General features: G+C 47.3%; 1 protein-coding gene across 2 annotated transcripts in view; it reads left to right on the plus strand.

Moving 5' to 3' along the window:
• AP3B1 (adaptor related protein complex 3 subunit beta 1) overlaps nucleotides 1-23156 on the plus strand; it is a 1836520-nt gene that overhangs the window by 882669 nt on the left and 930695 nt on the right. For both annotated transcript variants that reach the window (XM_085632261.1, XM_085632260.1), the window contains exon 14: nucleotides 18234-18343. In XM_085632261.1, coding sequence (XP_085488387.1) covers nucleotides 18234-18343 — 110 coding nt within the window. The remainder of the gene's footprint in view (nucleotides 1-18233; nucleotides 18344-23156) is intronic.

A 23156-nucleotide genomic window follows, 5' to 3' on the forward strand; every position in this document is an offset into this window, starting at 1 on the left:
GTGCAAAGGCAAAAGGGCGATTCGTGCCTGGCCAATGTTTGCCAAGTGCTTCGTACCTCACACTCACACTCACAAGTGAAGTGTGCCTGTTTGGCTAGGGTCTGAACCATGACCTGACGAGGCTTGCATGACTAGTGGTGATTGCGTACCCTATGAGGGCTTTCTTTTCCACATTGTGGTTTAGATGTTGCTGGACCCAGTCTACCGTTTCCCTTTGGTCGTTATTAAACATTTAAACTTAGTCTCTCTTGGGAGTGGCATATGTCTTCTTACATGAGACTTATTTGTTTTATGAATTGACTTTTATTGTATAGCCACAGGTGCTATAAACCCATTTTCATGCCCTTGAACTTCTAATGAATACAGTCCAATTTTAGCAGTTAACTGATTTTGGAATAATTTATTTGAAATATTAACAATGATTTTGTCCAAGAGAACCTTCCTGAAGTAATTTTCAAACTAGAAATATCAACCTGTGTCAGGGATCAAGCTCCCAAAGTATACCAAAACCTCTTCATCAAAGGGGACAAATTGATATACATCGTATGCTACGTGGTTCAGTTTTTTTTAGCTCTTAAAGGAAATACAGATATATAATATAACTTTTATTTTATAATGGAATGGTCTTGGTTCAGATTTGAATCTGTGTGATGACAGTGCCCAAATGAATCTTTATAAACTAAAATTCAGACACGAGTATGAACCAGGACTGGTGTCTGCCTGAGAGCCTGCCTCCCAGTAGTGAGATACTATTGGTTGAAGCTTTCATCTTTAGTGTCAGGCTCTCCACGCTGGATCGTGGCAGGAGCCATGACTCTCCGACCACAGTTACAGAGACCCAGTCAGCGCTGCGATTGCATATTGTGATCAGCTTGTGCATGGCTGCACCTGCCAAGGCGAAGATCAAAAAGCAGAGATGAAGCAGAAAGCGACACCGCACCGGCCAGAATGGCACCCAGAGACACTAAATTGTTTTCTATTTCTGGTAGTATTGTGATCCAGTGTGTAGTAACATGTTTTTTTCTTGTATGGCCAGCACTGGGCTGCACATTGAATGAATGAATTGTTGATTGATGGGGGGGCTCTGACCTTAAGCACCCCCTCACCTCTCTGAAAAGCCTGTGACTGCTCGCCATCCCTATCAGAGTAAAGTGAGCCAGTGGTTGTACTTGGCCCAGTTTCCAGGGCCATGGTAGGACAGACCCTGGGACTTCAGAGGCAAACTACCTTAACCCCCACAGTTGAGGCCCAGTAAACCCTGCTTGCCCTGTGGCCCTCTGAACGGCTTCAGACAGTGTGCGACCTCAGACCTTGACTGCATTTGATCAGAAACATAGCAAAACATACATTGTCTCTAGTCAGCTTGCAGAGCAGAATAGTGACTTAAACAGTTGCATTTCCTTGAATGTTGCAGTTCCAGATCCATTCCAACATAGCCTCTATCCCATACCATGCTTAAATCAACTTCTCATTTAGACACCCAGGAGTTCAAACTACATGAAGCAAAACTGGCAAAAGCTGTATAGCAGAGCTAATAAAATAGGTAAAAATGCTGACCGTTGGCTCTTCCCATGTGGGCCCACCACTACTGTTCTTGCTTCATGTAGTGTCTTTCCTATTATGCTGTCATTGAATTCTCAGCACCACACACATCTACCCACCACAGTCAACTATTTTGAGCAGGTTTTTTGGTAACAGGCACCAGCACCAAGCAGACATTTTCAGTCTTTCACATACACCAGCCCTCGCTCACAACAGTCACGCATGTGAGCATGCTCAATTGCCCCTTCCTTAAATCTATCAAACAGGGTTGTATTTGGCTCTTTCTTTCCCTTAGCTCTTGTGCATGTTCACAAATGGTGAAGAGCAGGTGTAGTTCACAAGCTATTGATGGGAAGCTTGGGCACAGAGATGATGAAGTCTTAATGCTTGAGGGTGTGATCCCTCAAAGAAATTCATGTCCTTCTCAACTCAGTATAAAAGGTTATCTTACACCCCTGAAGGAAAAAAGGCCTATGTGTTGGTGGAGTGCCTTGATGGTAGATTTCTGATTGAGTAAGTAGTATTTGAAAATATGAGCCACAAGATCGAAGACCAATTATACTTGCTTCTATAGTAGGATTTTTGACATATAGTGGTTGGGAAATGATTTATGTGAAATAAAACTATGAGGTCGAAGTGTCCTTCAGTTAGCATGTTTCCACTAACTCCCCCAGGAGTCATCATTCCCAAATAACAAAAGTGATGGAGACAGACCAAAGGCCCTAACAATCTAACTCGGCTCAGCTCAAGACACTCAAGTCTGCATGCAGCGTCCTCACCACCTCTGCTGAAGCTTCCTTATACCACCACAAAAAAAAAGCTTTCAGTCGGAGAAAAGCTCTCAATCACTGGGTCATCCCCTGCCGGCTCGTGTCTTTCATTCCCATGCTCAAACGAGAAGAGCTGCCCCAACCCTCCAGCAGTAGAGAAAGTATCTGACAACTCTTCCATTCAAAGAACAGTACCTCGCTAAACGATAAACATAGCCGTTCCTTTAAACCTGTAGCAATAAAGAATCCTGAATCGAATCCCTTACATCCTATTTATATTCAGCATCTTGTTGCTATCTAGCTACAGTTGTGTGTCCTGAATCCCTTTTGGCTAGGATCACACTATAGAAATACCACATCCACACCTGCACATAGATGCATACATTACCAGCATTGCCCCTAGTTTATGGATACTTGAAATATTTAGGAGAGCAGTTTCATAAACCCTAAACCTTCACAAATGCACATAACAATATATTTTCTTGGGGGCACGGCCAAGCAACATAGCCGACAGGACGTGAGCTTCGCAGCTCCCAGCCAGCCCACCTTATAATCCTTAATTAATCGTGAAGTCTGGACCTACCGATTAGCCCTGAACACACTATTGTGACCAGTGGTTTTTGGTGCGCTGGGGGCGCTGACTACAGGATGGGAAGTACGGGAATCAATGGCTCCTTGTGTGGGGCTCTACTAGGCCTGGGAAGAGGTTGTGATAGCAAGGGACTCAGGTGACAGAGATCCGGGCATCTGAGGCATTACGGGTCCAGAGGAGATCTGTCTCTCTCACCGACTGGCCCCGTGGTCATCCTCCCCCTCCACCCTATCAACCTGAGGTGCGGAGGAATCGAAAGTGCAGGGGGGGTGCGCTCCCTACCTGGGTGACACTCTGCTACATCAGGGCGGTGGCGGTTGATTGTGGCTGAGCCCTGGTCTTGGTGGGGGCGTGCGCTGCCCGGCTGGGACAGGCACTCTCCGGGAGAATCTGCGGTGAGCGGCTGGTGCCTGGCGGGGATGACTCGTAGCTTCAGTCACGGGCCCGAGCACCGCAAGTTTAACATCACTAAGCCGCTGTCCTGCTTGGCATCTTCAGAGACTCTGACGACACACTGGGTACTAGGTGGAGGTGAGCTTGGGTGCACCTGCCGCCTGGGGATCGCCGTCGACTGTGTTGCCAGCTAGGCCCCGGGGGTTTGGGCTCAATAGCTCCTGGTGCGCTATGGTGGTTGGCGGGCCTGCCCCTTGGAGACCCCTCTGCAGCGACGTGGGTCAGTCCTTGGAGCCCGATGCTAGCTGCCCTCCCCCCGACTTCTGAACCACTGGGGCATCTGAGGACCCTTCAAAGTATTGGCTTGGCATCGCCTGGAGCGGTGGGTCTTTGCTCCACCGACCTGGAGAGTTTTCCCACCTCCTGGATTGGACCCACCGGACGTTTGCGGATCTCAGGTGTGTGCTAGCCCATGGTTCAGGGGCTGTGGCCTACCTCTGTCGTGTCTGGCGGGAGTAGAGGCGAGTGCGCCCTTTGCTGACCTATGCTTTGCGACAGAGGACTGACGAATGGGAGCAGAATCTTTAATAGAGGTGGGGAGTCGGGGACACTCCCCTGCGCCACGAGGCAGGTGGTGCGTCGGGTGCCTGAAATGGTGCACCGGTAGGAAGAGTACTGAACACCAGTGTGTCGCTCTGTGAGTTATAGGCACAGGAGTGCCCCAGTCCTGGTCATAATCGAGAACACATTCCACTCCTGCAGAACTGTAAGTTTATGGATTGGCATGGCGTGGGATGTGATTTGGTGTGCGCCTGGGGGGTGGTCCTCTGGAACGAGCCGAGTTCTCTGGCCAACTGCGGGCCTACTCCTTTTTAGGGTTTGCAGCAGTTGGTCAGCATAAGAGTTTGGACATTAAGAAGCACAGCAGCCATAACCGATAGGCCCTTCATGCTATATCGAAATTCTCGCTAGCAATAAGATTTGCGGCCTGGTCAGAGACGGCACACTTGGGGGAGCCGAGGCATACTGAGGCGCTCGAGGGGCAGGGCACGGATCGGCATATAGGGGGACCACCCACCCAACACAAAAATGGGCAATGATAAGGCCTCTCGTGCAGGGGAATCTAACACTATCAAACCGTATACCACCCCGCATCACCTGCCACAGCGAATCACGCGCCAAACAACAGGAACGGCTGAGGAGGACGGGGCCGAGTTTCTGGCCACCATACAGGGTTCCCGGAAGGCCCTTTAGACTCGAATAGATGCAGTTTCTATCGATGTAAACCTTCTGCAGGCCGACCTCCGCATGGTAGCAGATAAAGTCACGGTGGTGGAGGATGACGTATCGGGTCTCAAGGAAAAGGTCTCCACCCTGAAAAAACAAGTATCACAGTTAACCTCCACTACAAAAGCTCTTGAACGCCGCGGCAAAGATGCGGAGGGGCACGCTAGGCGCATTAGCATTTGAGCACTGAGAGAGTGGAGGGTAGGCCGGCTGAGTGGTTTCTTGAACAGTGGATAAAACACAGCTGTGTCCATCTGGACTATCTGAAATGTTTGCTATTAAGAGGACCCACAGGGCATTGATTTCCCCCCCATTCCCCCCACCCCGGGGCCCCCCCGCGCGCCTGTTTTGCAAACATTTTGAACTATAGAGAGAGAGAGAGACTGCATCCTCAGGGCCGCTATAGAGTAGCCGAACATAGAGTTCGAAAACAGCAAGATCTCCATCTATCCTGATTATACCAAGCAGGTGCAGGAACAAAGGAAATCGTTCCTAGGTGCAAAGAGGAAATTAAGAGACTTGAACCTGCAATACATGCTGCTATACCCTGCAAAACAAAGTTGTGGTGCAGGGCAAGGCCCACTTCTTCGAGAGTCCTGAGGAGGTATAGGAATGGCTCGAGATTACTGGAGATGCACTTCCATGGCGAGTACCTCGGTCCCGGTCCAAGAAATGGGGCACTGTACTGCTCCGGGGTACTCGACCCAGGGGGGTGGGGGGAGCAGAGTAGCCTCCGGGAGTAGGCACTGGCCCTGACAAAAGGATCACAGTTGATAGCGACGCAACGCTCCAAATGAATACAGATGTCGTGCCAGCCGTGTATGCCGGGGCTGGCGCCCCCGGTCTCAGGGTTGGTTATCAGTCACAATGGCCAAGTGCCACAGCAGACGTGGTCCTGGAAACCTTACTCAGCCAGGATGGAGAGTCTTCTGAGGAGCAATAAATTTGGAAACTTGGAACTACCTTCAAATTGTAACGTTATGTAGTCCCGCTGTCTAACCCTACATTGCGCACAGGCCCAGATCCACTAATGGTGAAGGACCCGATTAGCATGCACTGTGGTGGGCTCAAAAATAATGCTGTGGCGCTGGTAATATGTAGCTCTTAACTTGGGGCATTATCACCTGCTTGGATCGATCTGTTGGGGCTCGGGTTTGGTGGGTCCAGATTACGACGTTATGGGATGCTTGTGAGTCTTGTAGCTCCAGTTGGGTGATATAGTGGGGTGCATGTGACCTGGCACGTCATAGGGGTAGGCATTGTGGATGATAACTGTTGTTCAAGAAATGTCCGTTGGTGGGGGGGTAAGGGTGTTGTTGTGTTTTTACAAGTTCTTAGACTTGCTTGTTTGAAAGGTGTCCATACCTGTGGCTTTCACGTGGGTGGTCTGGGCTCAGGATTGACGTAATGGCGAAGCCAACTGGCAATGGGGGTTGAGTATAGGTTTTTGACCTGGAATGTCCGGGGGTTTGGTACATGTACCAAAAGATACAGGTTGTAACATTTCTTAAGCGCCATCACGTATCTATCGCTTGCCTTCGGGAAACACATCTGGATGACATCGGCGCTGATAGAATAGCTAAGAAGTGGCGAGGCCAGGTTCATAGTTCCTCCTTCTCTACATACGCAAGGGGCACCATGATATGGGTGGCGCCTGGAATTCCATTGACACCAACGTATCGCAAATCTGATGTGAATGGGTGATATGTTATATTGTGAGGTTTGTTAGATGGCAGGGAAATTGTTATCGGGAATGTATATGCACCCAACGCGGATGACTCTTGACTAACTAATTAGATGTCCCATTCATTTGGCTGGGAGACTTCAATTGTGTCCAAGACTCATTCCTCGAAATTGGGAGTGCTACCGAGTTGGAGGCATTAAAGGCTGTGACTCGCGGGGCAAGTATGAGATTGGTCTGTGGGGTGCGGCAGCAGCTACTTAGAGAGCTGGATAGAGAGGAGAAAGCTTTAACAGACATACAGGCGGTGAACCTGACGGACATATAGTTAGGCGTGAAGGAAAGGAAACAGCTAGAGCGCATTGCCGACATCTGGGACAGGCTAGACAAGTACTTATTGATGAGTTACCGCCAACGTCTACATGCTGAGGGCGACAGATAGGTCGCCTCTTAGCTTGGATACTCCGTAGAGAGCGAGATCCTCCTTCAGTTACTACACTGAGGGCAGAGGGAGGGAACTTCGTGCCCGCCAGGGCTGGTATCCTAGAGGTATTTCAGCACCACCTGCAGAGGGTATACACATGACCCAGGTGGGACAGCCGAGGGGTATGCCCCCGTTGTTGGGAGGATGGCACTCCCACATCTCTCACCCGACATGGTAGAGGAACTGGACGCTATAATCTCTGCAATAGAAGTTCAGGAAACGCTATGAGCTATGCCCGGAACTAAAGCACCAGGGGCTGATAGGTTTCCGGTGGCCTTCTTACAGGTCTATTCTAGTCAGCTTCTTCAACCCTTGCTGCAAGTTTATGAAGAGGCTTTTGAAGCAGGGGCATTGCCTCCGTGTATGCGCGAAGGGGAAATTGTAATGCTTCTCAAGCCGGGGGGGGGGGGGGGAGAAATGATCAGGACCCTTCATCTTACCGCCCCCTGACAATGATAAATTCAGACGTAAAAATCCTGTGCAAAGTCCTGTGCAGCCAGATTGGCCCTCTACATGGTGCACCTGGTACACGAAGACCAATGTGATTTCATACCAACACGTAATATGGGTATGAATATTAGGAGGCTAACACATGTTTTGCAAGAAGTACGGCATAGGAGTGATGATCTGGCCCATTTCTCCATAGACTTGGAGAAGGTATTTGATTCTGTTGATTTGGGGTACCTCTTGGAGGTGCTTCAGGTGGTTGGTTTTGGCCCACGGCTCAGAAGATGGGTCCAGATCTTGTATACAGCGCCCAGTGGCAGAGTCTCGATGGGGCACACTAGGTCCAGCAAGTGCCTTTTTGGGAGGGGGACGCGCCAGGGCTGTCCACTTTCCCCGCTGCTGTTTGCACTGGCAATAGAGCCCCTGGCAATATGGGTGCGCAGAGATCTGGGCATCAAAGTCGGCAAGACCTCCCACATTATATTATTGTACGGAGACGATGCTGTATTTCATATCTCCTCTCCACTGGAGGCTGTTGCGAGGCTACTACAGGTCTTGGATGAGTTTGGTGGTTGCTCAGGGGTTGCGTCCAAACAAAACAAAATCATTGTTCTTTTCCGTGGCACGCTTGGCTAGCTGTCCCGCGGATGCACTCCCTTAAGGTGGGAGACGGAGCACTTTAGGTATCCTGGAGTGCAGGTGGCTGGTGTGGACTCACGGATACTGCAGCTCAATGTTCACAAGTTGATAGATGCATTGAAGGGGTCTGTGGGCTTTTGGAACACTCTCCCTAATGGGCAGGTTGGCGATAGCCAAGATGGTGGTCTTGCCCCGCTGTCTGTACATGTTACAGAATGCCCTTTGCCCTGTACCCAGGAAGTTATCGCGGGCTTTGGACTCTATATTGATAGACCTGTATTGGGCAGGTTGTCATAGTAGTGTGGCACTTGCCATGCTAAATCGCACATATGAAGGGTGGCTTTGAGGCCCCCAGAATGGAGCTCTAGTATTTCGCCGCTCATCTACAGCACGCTGTGAGATGGTTCGCAGCTGGGACAATTGGGAAAAGAGGCTGCTCCAGGGCAGATTGCAGGTTACAGATTTACTGTCCCTCTTTTTGCGGGGCGCGGGCACTTCCGACGCTGTACCATATGTGGTCAGACAGACTGTGCACATCTGGGAAATCTTTGCGGTGTGTATCTTAAACACACACTCCGTTCCATCAGGAGCTATCTGTCTGGGACATTGCTCCTGTTAAAGGGATGATGTCCAACACGACATTACGGGCCTGGCAGGAGGGGGGGTTGCGGTGTTTTAGGCGAAAGCTTTATTACATTTGAACAAGCTTGTGACGACTTTGACTTGGGGCAGGGACAATATATACAATATGCAGCTCTAGCTAACATATTTAAAGAAGTATGGCCCACGTACCCAGCGATCGCACAGCTTACGCAGACACTAGACATTCTACTCGCGGAGCGGGTAGTCGTCTTATATCACTACTGAATAGGGCTATGAGGGAGGATGCCTGTGTCCCTCCACTTGGGGCGTTTGCTACTTGGAACGCCGACCTTGAGGTACATCTGGAGGACAAGGACTGGAGGGCGTTGGGTGCACTTACACACTTGGTCTCCTGTAATGCCCGATTTCGGTTAATCCACTACAATTACATGTACCGCACATATATGACCGCAGTTAGACTACATCGCATGTCCCCTAACAGGTCCGACCTATGCCCTTGGTGTCGTAGGCAGGGGGCTAATTTTCTGCATCTCGATTGGGAATGTCCTGAGATTAGAAGCTTCTGGATAGAGGTGGTGGAGCAGATCAGAGGCAGTGTGAGTGAGCGATCACAGTTGACACCTGCCCACTGCTTACTGGGGTTAATACGGAAACCCAGAAAGCAGGGCAAGATAGCATACAGACTTCAGCAATTATTATTAGTACAAGCCCGGCAGAGAATCGCTATTGTGTGGATGGGGACGTGGGCCCCCGAGGTATTAGCATGGGTGCGAGATGTGCGTGAATGGACATTAGCTGAAGAAGTGCACATGAAGAGCTGTTGCAAAGATAAGAAATTAGAGAATGATTTAAGGCACTGGTGAGAACTCTCCCATGATCTGTAGGCCAATGGTACTCAGTCAGGCTCCCAAAGCGCATCAATAGTGGACGGCCATGCAGGTGTCTGTTTATTATGCTTAGCTTTTATTGTGGTAGGGGGGTACAGTAGCTAGTCTGATATCTTGAACCGTACCATCATATTCAAAGACTATATGATTCTTATTGCTGCATGGGTTGCACACCTGTGGTTTGTTAATGTGTAAAATTGAAAACTAAAGTTTCTAAAAAAATAAATAAAAAAAACTATATATTTTCTTTTTATGTAAAACAGCTGTCCTAAAGGCAGAACTCCTAGACTAGCCACCTTTTTATCCTTGTGTACATTCCTTTGCAGGAATAAGACTGGAAGTCTACAGTTGTTGCTTACGGAGTAGCCATTTATTTGGATAGATCTAACTCAAATTGGTTTTATTGCTAAATTCACCAGTGCTTATTTAATCAGGGATTCTACATGGTTATGCATGTAACAAATAATAAAACTTGAGCAGTGGGAACAAATTGGTGCTAGTAGTCGCCTGTCTTTGAAATTACGAACCTGTAAATATAAAACAAACTGTTTATGAATCACTCTGAGGTAAATGAAAAGAAGATCCATGTTTACCTAAGGTAGACTGTGTTTAATATAATCTACCAAAGCAAATACAAGGTGATGATGGACGGAGCGCTGAAACTTTTCAGACACTCACCCCCAGTCACAGATCTGGGTTGAATACATCATTCTTTAACTCACTTAGCCACCCCAGTTCAGACACAGCTAAATGCAAATCAGTCTTGACCCTTTGCCTCATGGGAACAGTCCAGACCAAACTGCCAAGCTATATCTTCCCTGGACCAGAAACAAGCATCCATAGACCGGTTTCTGGGTAACACCCCTCATCAGCCACCCTAGCTTGAATCCAGTGGCAAAGTGAGCAAGGGACCTACGTCTGGGCATACCCTGCTAACTTAGGGCGAATAAAGCCAACACAAGAAAATGATGGATGGAGCGCTGAAACCTTTCAGACACTCTGACCCCCTCAGTCGCCCCCCCGCAAGTCACAGACCTGGTCCATCATTCCCTTGTGTTTGATTTAATATAATCTACCATCTATGAAATATTGACTTTCCAAAGCATTTATGTATTATGGACCCTCAAAGTTTTTATGTAAGTTATTTGTGAAATTATGATTACATCCTAAGTTCCTTTCTTAGCCGGTTTACAAAGAAGGATTTTAACCAAAACATTTCAATTGGAAAACACTAAAACAACGTGCATTCTTCTCGGCATTCAACAAAACCTTGAAGCATATAGCAGACTTTCCTCCTCATGCCGCTTAGTAGTTACTCGTATATTGAGATGCTGTGGTAACTATTGAGCATGGTTAAGGATAATCTTCTTCCTTCTACACATGCATCTACCATTCTTCTGCAACAGAACTATATAGACCTATTCCTCAGATTCGATCCTTCAGATTTCTTGTGCACCTCATACTTGATTGAATACTTTCCACAGCGGTGTGGCACGTTCTTTTTAGGGTCATAATACCACTTTCTATAGACGAGTGGTGTCCAGTGAAAGTCTCGAAGTGCTTGATTCATGATACATTTTCAAGATAAACACTTGCCATGTACATTAATATACTCAAAATGTATGTACATTTATGATATCTAGATATCCTGTAAATTTGGCATGGGTCCCTCCCTCTCAAACATACATATGAGACCTCTGATATTAAGCACTGTACTTCTGGGATTGTTACATTGCATCATAGCAGTATCCAGCTCTAAACTTGCATTTGTCAATCTTCAATGACTAAGTGAACATTATGGTTCCTTTTAATGTGGCATGCTATTGTTAACTGTTGTAGAGTCCTCTCTGTGTGAACGTTTCAATACATTTAGGCTATCCTGCTTTAGGTTTCAACCTATAATAACTGATAAGACCCCACCAAAAGGGAAACAACTCATCAGTGTAAATATATAATCTGAAAGAAACACTTTGGTTAGATTTCTCACCTTAGAATATCCCCAGGCATCAGGCTGGATCCGGAAAGATTTTTCGTCAGAAATACCCTTGCGCGTCGTCTGCGGCTCCGCGTCCATCGTCGGCGTCGTGCGCCGGGATGACGTCGTCGGAGTACTTAGACGCCGCCCTTGCGCGCTGACGTCAATTATTCTTTTTTCTGCGCCAGACCGCGCCGATCCGGGAAGAGCATACCCTTTTAGTCATTTTCTGACTAAATTTTTTGGACTCTTTTGGTCTACTCTCGTCGACTCGACTCTGGTGCCGGTAGGAAGCCTGGTTTTAAACCTTGTGACTCCTGTCACCGACTGATGTCGGTTACGGACCACCACCGCCGGTGCCTCTACTGCTTTGGGGCCGACCACGATGCAGAGTCGTGCCTCGACTGCCGGGCCTTGACTTCGAAGGCTAGGCGGGAGCGGTCCCGCAAGCTACTTGAGCTCCGGCAGTCGGCTCCGTGCCGTTCACGGTCACGGTCGAGGAGGAGGTCGAGGGACCGGTCGCAGCCAACACCACTCGTCTGGTTCCAAGTCTTCGGGTAAGTCGAAGCATAGTAAGAAGTCCAAGAGGCGACATCGCTCTTCGGGCTCCCCTCGCCGGACACGTGACTCGGCTGAGGGTTCGGGTGGTACCACCCATGCGCTCCGTCAGAGCCGCAGGAGTCACGTCCGTCCCCATACCCGCCGGTCCCTGGGACTGACGCGACTCCGGCGGAGATCAGTGCCTTCCTCTCGGCCATGAGAGGCCTGGCACCGTCGTTTACTCCGGTCCCGACGCTCCCCGCGGGATCCAGGCCTTCGGACGACGCCGTTCCCCGGTTCAATCCCGATCCTGGCCCGGCGTCTGAGCGGCGCCATCCGGCGCCGCACCCGACGCCGATGGGTGGCAATTTCATCTTCCGCCCGGCTCCGATCATTCCACCTGTCTACCAGGAATCGGATGACGGTGACGACTGGGAGGGGTCTGATGACCCTCTGACCTGGCAGGGCCAGTTATCACAGGACTGGGCAGACGAGCTGGGGGATTCCAGTGGTCTTGACACCTCCCCTGACACTGGCATAATCTCTTCTCCGACCGTGGCTTCGAAGGAAGGTGCTGCATTTTCTGTGGTGCTGCGCCAGGCGGCCGAAGCCCTTTGGGTGGAGCTACCTGCTGTGGCCGTGAGGACTAACCTCCTCACAGAAGTGCTCCAAACGTCAGCAAGCTCCTTGGAGCCTCTGCTGCAGTTTAATGAAGCACTAGTGGACGTTCTGAAGGGCACCTGGTCCAAGCCCTCCACAGTACCTCCTGTGGACCGGAACGTGGCCCGGCGCCACCGCCCTGCACCGGGCGACCCCAGTTTTCTGTCCATGCACCCCACGCCCGAGAGTCTGGTTATCCAGGCCTCTACTTCCCCCAGGCCTCCTTCCCGTCCGCTCCTCCGGATCGGGAATCCAAGAGACTAGAACAGTTTTGTAAGAAGGTGTTCTCTTTCCTTAGTTTGGGACTGCGGTCTATTAACCCGCTTGTCTCTTGGACCGTTACTCCCACTCCCTGTGGGATACGGTGGAGGACGTGCTGCCCCAGTGTCCGGAGGAGGCCCGGACACTGCTCGCCCAGGCTCTTGCCGAGGGGTGGGATGCAGCGCGGCATGCAATCCGATATGGTCTGGACACTACGGACTAGCTGGGTAGGGCTATGTCGACCACGGTGGCGCTTCGTCGCCACACCTGGCTGCGGTCCACGAGTTTTTCTGGGGATGTCCAGAGCACCCTCATGGACATGCCCTTTGATGGCAGTCGCCTTTTTGGCGACAAAGCGGATAGTGCGCTGGAGCGCTTTAAGGACTCTAGAGCTACGGCCAAGTCCTTGGGCCTCTCGGCCCCGTGCCAGCAAACTTCAGCTTTTCGTCCCTTTCGTGGCCAAGGAAGGGGCACCCCCTCACGTCCGACTAGCCACAGGCCGCAGAACCAACCTCCGCGCGGTCGTGGGCGTGGATTCCGCCGAGGCGGTACTGGGGGACAGTAGATGTGCCGTCCACATCTACCCCAGCAGCATCCGCCTCAAGCCCTCCTAGTCCGAGCTTTCAGGCCCATTCCACGCCAGTGGGAGGCAGAGTTCGCCATCACCTGCTCCACTGGCGCACCATCACATTGGACAGGTGGGTGCTGCAAATCGTCCGAAGGGGCTACTCCCTCCCCTTCGAGGTGACCCCTCCAGCCATGCCACCGCAGTGCCACCGAATTTGGGGGGGGATCACTTGCAACTTCTGCAGGAGGAAGTTACGGCCCTCTAGACCAAGGGGGCCATCGAGCGCGTTCCTGGTCCAGAAGTAGTTTGTGGTTGTTATTCGCACTACTTTCTGGTTCCCAAGAGGTGCAAAGGGGGCCTACGCCCTATCTTGGACCTCAGGAGCATCAACACCTTCCTCCGGAAGGAGAAGTTCAAGATGCTCACTGTAGCTCAGGTTCTGACTGCCCTCGACCCTGGAGATTGGATGGTAGCATTGGACTTGAAGGACGCTTACTTCCACATCCCCGTCTTGCCGGCCCACCGGCGTTACCTGCGATTCACGTGGGGCAGGAGCATTTTCAGTTTACCGTGCTCCCCTTCGGCCTCACCAGTGCCCCTCGGGTGTTCACAAAATTGATGGCGGTGGTCGCAGCTCATCTGCGCAGATCAGGGGTTTCAATCTTCCCCTATCTCGACGACTGGTTGTTGAAGGCGGGCTCACCCCAGGCAGTCGTCTCCCACCTCCAGACTACGGAAGACCTCTTGCATTCGCTGGGGCTCTCCATCACCGTGCCGAAGTCGCATCTGAGTCCCTCCCAGCAGCTCCTCTTCATCGGAGTGGTTCTGGTCTCGGCTCAGTTCCGGGCCTATCCTCCAGAACAGCGGGTCCGGGATATTCAGGCTCTGATTTCCAACTTTCGGCCTCTATCCTGGGTTTCGGTCAGGTTGGTACTGCAGCTTCTGGGTCTGATGGCCTCCTGCATCCTGTTGGTGCATCACACCAGGTGGCGAATGCGGGCTCTGCAGTGGGACCTGAAGTTTCAGTGGCCCCAGCATCGGGGAAACCTGTCCGACCACGCCCTGATCTCGGAGGGCACTGCGAGACAGTTGCAGTGGTGGCTCACTGATCGCGATTGGGTCAGTGGCAGATCCCTCTCCCTGCCCCAACCGGAGCACGTAGTGGTGACTGATGCGTCTCTCCTAGGATGGGGAGGCCACATGGGAGAGGCGGAGATCAGAGGCCTCTGGTCTCCGGCGGAGTCCTGGCTCCATATCAACCTTCTGGAGCGGAGGGCGATCCGGCTTGCACTGAAGGCATTCCTTCCCTCTGTCCGGGGAAGTGTAGTGCAGGTGTTCACGGACAACACCACCGCCATGTGGTATTGCAACAAACAAGGCGGGGCGGGGTCGTGGACCCCTTTGTCAGGAGGCTCTGCGCCTCTGGACATGGCTGGAACATCAGGGCATCACCCTGGTGGTTCAACATCTGGCGGGCTCTCTGAACGCCAGAGCAGACTAACTCAGCCGCCGATGCATGATGGTTCACGAATGGCGTCTAAACTCGGACGTGGCGCAAGGCCACTTTTTTGGGGGAGAGCCTTGGTTAGATCTATTCGCCACCGAAGAGAATGCGCAATGTCAGCAGTTCTGCGTGTTGGAGTTTCCAAGGCAACACTCGCTCGGGGCCGCCTTTCGTTGCGAGTGGAGTTGCACGCCTTTCCGCCTATACCACTTCTGCCCAGAGTGCTGAAGAAGATCAAACGCGACCAGGCCCAAGTCGTCTTGGTGGCTCCGGATTCGGCACGAAGATGCTGGTATCCCGAGCTACTCAGTCTGACGATCGATCCTCCGACACGACTGCCTCTTCAGGAGGACCTTCTGTCACAGCAGCAGGGGACGGTCCTCCACCCGAACCTGTCCAGCCTCCACCTCCATGCGTGGAGATTGAGTGGCGGCAGTTGATGCCATTTGACTTGCCTCCTGAAGTCTGTAATGTTTTTCTGGCAGCCAGGCGTCCCTCCACAAAATTGGTATACGCCTGCAGGTGGAACAAATTTGTGGCATGGTGCACAGCAAAGGCTGTGGATCGCTTTTCCGACCCTCTTTCTGAGGTATTCCTCTTTCTTCTTTCTTTGGCCCAGCAGGGCTCTGCTCTGGGCACCCAAAAAGGTTATCTTTCTGCTATTTCTGCTTTCTTACGGCTTCTTTCTGTCCATCCGGACAAAGTTGTTCTCAGGACTCGTCCTTTCTTTCTCCCTAAGGTGGTAACTGCCTTTCACATCGGGCAGTCTGTTACGTTGCCCAACTACTTTCCGCATCCTTCGAAAGAGGAAGAGAGGCTCCATCGTCTGGACCCAAAACTGACGCTGTCCTTTTTATTTGGACCGCACCGAGCAGTTCCGGGTTCACGACCAACTCTTTGTTGGCTACGTGGGCGCTAAGAAGGGGCGGGCGGTACACAAGCAAATATCTCTCGGTGGGTCGTTTTGTGCATCAAAGCTTGTTACTCCTTGGCTAAAAAGGAACCTCCTGTAGGGCTGAGGGCCCATTCCACTCGGGCCACAGCGGCGACAACTGCCCTGGGCCGGGGAGTCCACTTGCAGGACATCTGTCAGGCAGCAACGTGGACACGTTTGCTAAACATTATTGCCTTGACAGCCAAGTCCGGAGAGACGGCTTCTTTGCCCGTTCTGTTCTCCAGGACTTTCTGGTGTGATCTTGGTTTGCAGGCCCACCACCGGGGTTGGTATTGCTGGGGTATCTATTCTAAGGTGAGGAATCTAACTAACGTGTTTCTTTCAGATGAACAAGTTACTTACCTTCGGTAACGATATATCTGTAAGAAACATCAGTTAGTTAGATTCCTCACCGCCTCACCCATTCTCCCCGTTCTGTGAACCGATATCTAGGGTTGAGGTCATCTCTTTCAGGGCCCTAGAATTTTTTGGCACCAGTGTCGGTCTCTTGCATGGCTCTGCATTCCTGGCGCGGAAAGCTATGTACAAGAACTGACGTCAGTGCGCGAGGGCGGCGTCCAAGTACAACGACGTCATCCCAGCGCATGACGCCGACGACGGACGCGGAGCCGCAGACGACGCCTAGCGACGCGCAAAGGTTTTGCTGACGAAAAATCTTTCCGGATCCAGCCTGACGCCTGGGGATATTCTAAGGTGAGGAATCTAACTAACTAATGTTTCTTACAGATATATCGTTGCCGAAGGTAAGTAACTTGTTCAACACTGATGAACACCTTTGCATCTGCAAACTAAAATTCTACTCTAAGAAAGGAAAGTGAGACAGAATGAATACTTTTTCATTTTTTCCTCAAGTGGGACCTCAGTGCAACTTTGTTATACAAGGTAGCTGCAAGAAAGACTTTTATACAATTATTCTGTTTTGAGTTTTGTTGTTTGGGGATGTAACTAAAATAGTGTTTCTACTTCCCATTGTTTCCTCCAGTTTTATTTGCTTGGGTTAAAGGTTCAAAGTTTAGAAGCATGCTTTAGGTCTGATCTAGTTACTTCATTCATTATAGAGAATCTGGGAATTTGAAAATCATATTTGATCTTTAGGCAGAGTTTATTTCTCTCACTGATGGCTGTCTCTTTAGAATCTTGACCAATATTTACTATCACATTTACCCTCAAATACAGAATGCGTAAAACTTTTTGATGCATCAGTTTAATTTTCTAACCAGTCCTTATGAATAGCAGGTCGATTGCTAAACTGTTAAACACCCCAGGCTTCACACATTCAATGCAACATGTAGTGACAGGTATCTGTGAATAGAGTGCTGTTGCCAAGAACATAGGATAGTGGTGAAAACAGAACACTATATTTACCACATTGCCAACAAAATGTATTGCTGCAAAGTGTCCTGTTGTTACATGTGATACTTTCAGCTAACCCTTGATTTTTACCCAACTGTACTTTACTGCTGGAGTTGTTTAGCCCATAGTTAACATGTTAACAGCACAATTCCTAGCATATAATGGGATATCTGGTACATGGTCAGAACTGACGTAATTTTCAATGGGGGACATTTGGCAGCTACAAATGTCCACACAAAAGCCCCACCACCTTAATGTTAGGCAAAGAGTACAAAAAAGCAATGCAAAGCATGTTTTAAATATCAAGTTCCAGGTGCCTTAGAATGCAGGACTGCAAATTAATCCAGTGTAATTCAGATTTTGAAAGGTTTCACAAGGTGCTATGCTGTTGCATGGCTGGCCACACCTACAGTGTCCTAGTATTCAGTACATAGTAGGTGAATGACACATAACTGTGTCCATGATCTTATTTTTTATTGAAACATTTGAATATAGCACTCTTTTTAAAATCCATTGCTAGTCTTGTATACCAGCGCTAGTCCTGACAGAGTGAGTGTGAGAGAGTGTAATGAGATGTGAGTGAGAGTGCAGTACACAGACTTTCTGTGATTAAGGCAGTCCAACATAAGTCTATTGGACACAATAAAAATAGAAAGATACTACATTCTCTGCACTATTACACCTCAAATTTAAATATGTGCTTTATAGCTATCCTTGCTAAAAACACGCGTTGTAAACACTGAAAAACACAGTTTTTGATTACTTTGGGGGTTAGGTTCAAAAGAACTGATTTCAAAATCTTTGGAAAACACTGCGAAAACACCACTGAGAGCCACAAAAAATAAACAATGAAAAGAGGACATGCTAGCTATATTTTACACAGGTTTATGATTAAGTTTTACTCTGGCACAAAAGGGAGGTGCTTTCCATTTCGAGATCATGATTTATTGTATATCTTGTTAGCGTTTAGTTTTACAATATCCTCACATGATTTAAATATTATTTTATTTACCTGTTTCATTCATTGTACTAAGCTGGCCATTACCATGCTGAAACGAGTTACTGTAACAGGTCTTCTCTTGCTTTTTTCAGAAGTTGTAGTTGCAGAAAGTGTAGTTGTCATCAGGAAGTTGCTGCAAACACAACCGGCACAGCATGGAGAAATTATTAAACATATGGCCAAACTGTTGGACAATATTACTGTAAGTATGTATGTTTTTTACTTGGGTGCTTCCATTTGCTTTCTACCTGGAATCAAAGCACTGTTTACTGAGTTGTGGATCTACAACTTTGTAAAAGTGTATTATCTAACATTTGACCCTCCAGTTATTTTATTTTAAATGATTTAGGTTTAATGGAATTTGTCATTGCCATCAACTCTGGCTTCTGTCCATGGTTGGGATAATTCAGCCGAACACGTGATCAGATTGTCAATAGTTTAGTAGCTGTTCTAAAATAATAGCTTGCAGGCTTTATCCTCCCATTTTCTCCTTTTCACATATTTATTAACCAGCATTGGCAAATCTAATAGGCCTAGCTATTTTTAAAGAGCACAGTCTTTTTCAAGGATTTTATTAGTTTTCCCAAAACAAGAACACAGTGCAAAAATAGCATTCATCTATGGAACAAATCCTTGGGTACCAGCTCCCAGTACAGCCATGATGCAACAAACAATTTGCATGTGAAGTTCACCAAATAATCAGTATGTTAAAGAGTAATTGGTCAACAGCAGAGTTGCCAAACAGAGTCCAGCAGCTTCATAATTCTGTGGACACCAGGTCACATGACTGATCTAAATCCCATCCCCCTCCCCTCAACCAACCCCCCCTTTTTTTTTTACACTTTGTTATGGTACTGCCAGGTTGTGATATGACTGCCACGTGCCCCATACCTTATTATACTTCTTGGAACATTCCCATCCCTTGTAAAAGTACTTTTCAGCAGCTATGATCAGTCCTTATAGTTTTTCTATTCTACAATCCCTGCAGGGTCCGTTGCTCCTCAGCTTTGGGCTGTGTTGCGGCTCACCACAGTCTGTCCCAAATTGCACAACAGTTTCACATATCTGGTAGGGGGATCGTCACTCTAAATTCCCAATATCAGAAGGTTTGTATATTTTTGGATTAGAAAGCTAGCCGTAGCCCTTCTCAGAAAATACATTTTACACAAAGGGACAGGACAACTGAATATAAAGAGCATATTGGTGTGTCTTTGAAAAGCAGCAATTATCACTTTGCAGATGAACGCTGCAGTACCATAAGCTGGTATTAGGGGTGTCTTTAATTGGGCACAGCTTCTTCCGGTTCCAGACTGCAGTTCAATAAGTCTTTATTGGAGATTCTTTGAGTCAGACACAAGTCTTTTATAGGCTTCGACCTTTGCCCCCTCAATCTCTGGATGCCAGTGAATTGTGGACTGATCAGATGCCCTCAAGTGTCTTATTTTGTGGGAAGTGGAAAAGAACATTCGCAAAAAAAATGATGGTGCTTAAATTTTGAGCAGATAGTTCATAGATAAGATGTTGATTCAACATATAGATTTGCAAGGTCCACTTAGCCAATGATTGGTACTTATTTTCTTTTCTTATACATAAATAAATATCCCAAAGCTGAGCTATGGTGGTGAACATCATTATCGAGGCTCTGAGTGCATCTCTTCTATATTTTTGAAGAAGCCACTCAAATATGGATAGGTACAGAATTACAGTTTTATTAAAATTTAGGACATGGCTCCTTATAGGTAAGAAAGGAAGAGTGGAAGAAGGGCTGGCTCCAAGGAGAGAGATGAGGGATGATTGATTTTATTCCAGAGTACATCTAAGAATGAAGATATTCTGAATCTTTGGTAAGGAGAAGAGTCAAGAAGCGATGAGAGAGGAGAGATGGTTCTAACTTGTTACTATGGGTACCTTGTTTCACACACAAGCCTCTCATAAATTTCCACCGCTCATTTTACTAGAGAATAGACATCAGATTAGATGTCCTTAAATAGCTTCTTTTTTTGAAAATGGGAAGGAACAATGGAATTGTGCTTTAATTTTCAGCAGGTAGATTATAGAGGGCTCTTGTTCAACATATGCATTTGTGTAGTGACTTTAACAAGTCCAATGATTTTTGCTGGTTTTCTATGGTCACAAAAAAAATATCTGTGCTTGATTATGATTTTGAAAGTCATTATTGTAGCTTTGAGTGCATCGTGTGTACATGTTTATATCAGGCACCCTGTTGATAGCTAGTATTTGAATCTTGTATATACAAAATAGCTGTAAGGGACAACTCTTACGCTGTTTCCCTGAATGTGCAGTGCCACCGAAGCATACATGCTAATAGACCTAATTCAGATGGAAGACTCCCAATGTTTTAAGTCAAAAATGTTTTATTTTAGGTGTCTCCCGCCTAAAATTGCCTTAACTTCAATGTAAGCCAATGGGGAAAATATATCCCCCCGATTTTGTTTTCATAATATCCCACTTTGAAAATGTTGGCATGTATCCAGAAATAGGGAAACAATGAGGAGAGAGTCTGTCCTGATGGAGAGTAATGAAAGCGAACATATGAGGAAAAATAGCAGAGAGGCCTGCGTTCCCATGGAGCGCTAAAAAATTAAAATGCTGTAGTAACATGTAAAAGGAAAAATAGTTCCCCGACATCAGCAATTGAAGACTATAATTCATCCACTCAAACCATTGTGAGACCAAAATACTCCAGAGGTGGAACAAACACAACAATAAATGAGAAAGCCATTGAATCATGAGAAAGGGGCGGCCCCAAAGCCTAATTTAAGTGTGTAAAATTATTGTTGAAAATGTATCTTCCAGACAGTAAAAGCTGTATGATTCATGACATAAAAAGGAAGTATGAAACCCGCTTCAGCACCTTTTTGTGCAGAAACTAAGAGCATATATTTAACATTTGAGTTCCGGCAATGAATTGTGTAGTTTGTTTTGTATATGGTTTGTTAGATTGATGTAGTATAAACTCATCTCACAGTGCGTATTGCTAACAGTGAAGCTATAGTTTATCATTTTAATATTTTGCGATCATTTAGGTGGTCTAATGTATTTGGTGGACAGCATTATAAGTGGAACTTAAATAGCATTTTTAAATGTTTAAGTTTTGGGTGCTTCTTAACATAACTATTTCTGTGGTGGAAAAGCATCTGGATGTATTTAATGGATGACAGAATTTGATTTAGCTTAGGACAAGAGATCATTAAAAGCTTGGGAGCAAAGCACATTTCTAAATAGTTACTGATTCACAGAAATTGCTCATGTTTTTTATTTTATTTGGATTATTTGAGTGCTGCTAACCACCCAATGGTGGTCTCAGGGCGTTGAGTCTCAGTTTGGTGAAGTATGGCTGGGTGGTCAGGTAGTGAAAACAAGTTGGACATCGAACTAAGACTGCAAAGATGGCTTAGCCTTTAAGGTAGAAGCATAGGCCAGAAGGAAGGTGCGTCAATCTTAAACATCTGACAGACACAGATTTGGGACAAGGACGGTTTGTTAAACAAATGCTGTGGAAGAGGCTGAATGTTAAGGTGTTTTCTGATCTTAGTATAGTCCTCATTCAGTTGTTGATCTAAGGGAAGGGACCTTCAATTGGGTAGAACCTCACACCTGTAAGCAGCTACCACCAAATGTCTTGTATCTGGTCCTTTTTTAGAAAATCTTTGGTTCCTGGTTGGAAAATACTGGGTAAACAGTTTGTTCGGTAGTTGAGTGTATAGTTTGGGACTATTTGAAGCTTAGACATGGTTGCTTTGGGGACACCAGTATATAGGGTGTTATAATAGTCCAAACAAGACACTACCACTGCCATAATCAAGAAAATATTTTGGAGCTTAGTGCCAATGTTAAAACCCCTTTAAGTAGTCGAAGATGGTAAACTGTGATTTTGGGCAAGTCATTTGTTTGAGGGATAAATGAAAGTCCTAGAGTACTCCATTGTTTGAATTTTTGCCACTGGCTTTGGTGATGAGTTCAGTAGTCCATGCAAGAGGGATATGGGAGGGGTTAACTTGCCCCAGCACAAGGATGTCAGTTTTTTTATCAATGAGGCATAGTGGTTATTCTTCATCCACCTGTGGATATGCAGATTAGGCAATGAAAAAAATTGAGGCATTTTCCAGGTTCGTCGTCCAGGCTGAGAGCAGTGTTGTGCCATCCCATATGCATGTATTGGTATTTCAGTAGTGCAAACCTAGCTGTGAAGCAACGGAGCACTGTACATTACATGGGGGCTGGAAACGATTGCGAGCAAGTGTCGTTTTATTTGGTTCTCCTGTATGTTTATTGTTTACTTCTTTATCCTTTTTTCTTTTAATTAGTTACATTACAAATACTGATCACAATTTCATAATTTTGACATCTTCGCCTTCCAGCAGGCCCCATCTATACGAACTTTGGACAAATGACCTGTGCTCTTATTTCTGCCATACGTTGTTGTTCCTGTGTACCTGCTCTTTTGGACGTGTCACTCTCCTACAATCCTTGATGTAATATGTCAAATGTTTTGTATTGGAATTGTACTCCTATGTAAATAAGAAAAATGTAAATAAAAACCACACAAAAAAATGGGGGCTAGGAAGCCATTTAGAAAATTGTGTACATCAAGTGAGTATTATTCAAATACATTTCATGCTCATTTTATTTCTATTATTTTCAGTCACAGAGAGATTAAGTGATTTGACCAGAATCACACAGTATTGAGTAAAGTTACAAGACTGGGATTCGAACCAAACTGATAGGATTTCAAGATGGTGGTAAATGGTGCCATGTAAATGTTAGAAAGTGAAGGTGAACGTGCGGTGTCTTGAGTAACTTTACTGCAGATATTTGTGTTTTAGAGCAAAATGGTCCCAATTTCACTTGTCGATAGAGGTGTAGCAGAAAGTACTCAAACTAAGACAGTGCTGTGCGTTTACATGGGCCAAGGTGGTCAGTCTTTTAAGTAAAATCTGATGGTCAATTGTATGCAAAGCTACCTAAAGGTCTAAGCAATGAGTGATCAAGGG

This window comes from Triturus cristatus, chromosome 2_1, assembly GCF_964204655.1.
Source record: "Triturus cristatus chromosome 2_1, aTriCri1.1, whole genome shotgun sequence".
NCBI classification, from domain to species: domain Eukaryota; kingdom Metazoa; phylum Chordata; class Amphibia; order Caudata; family Salamandridae; genus Triturus; species Triturus cristatus.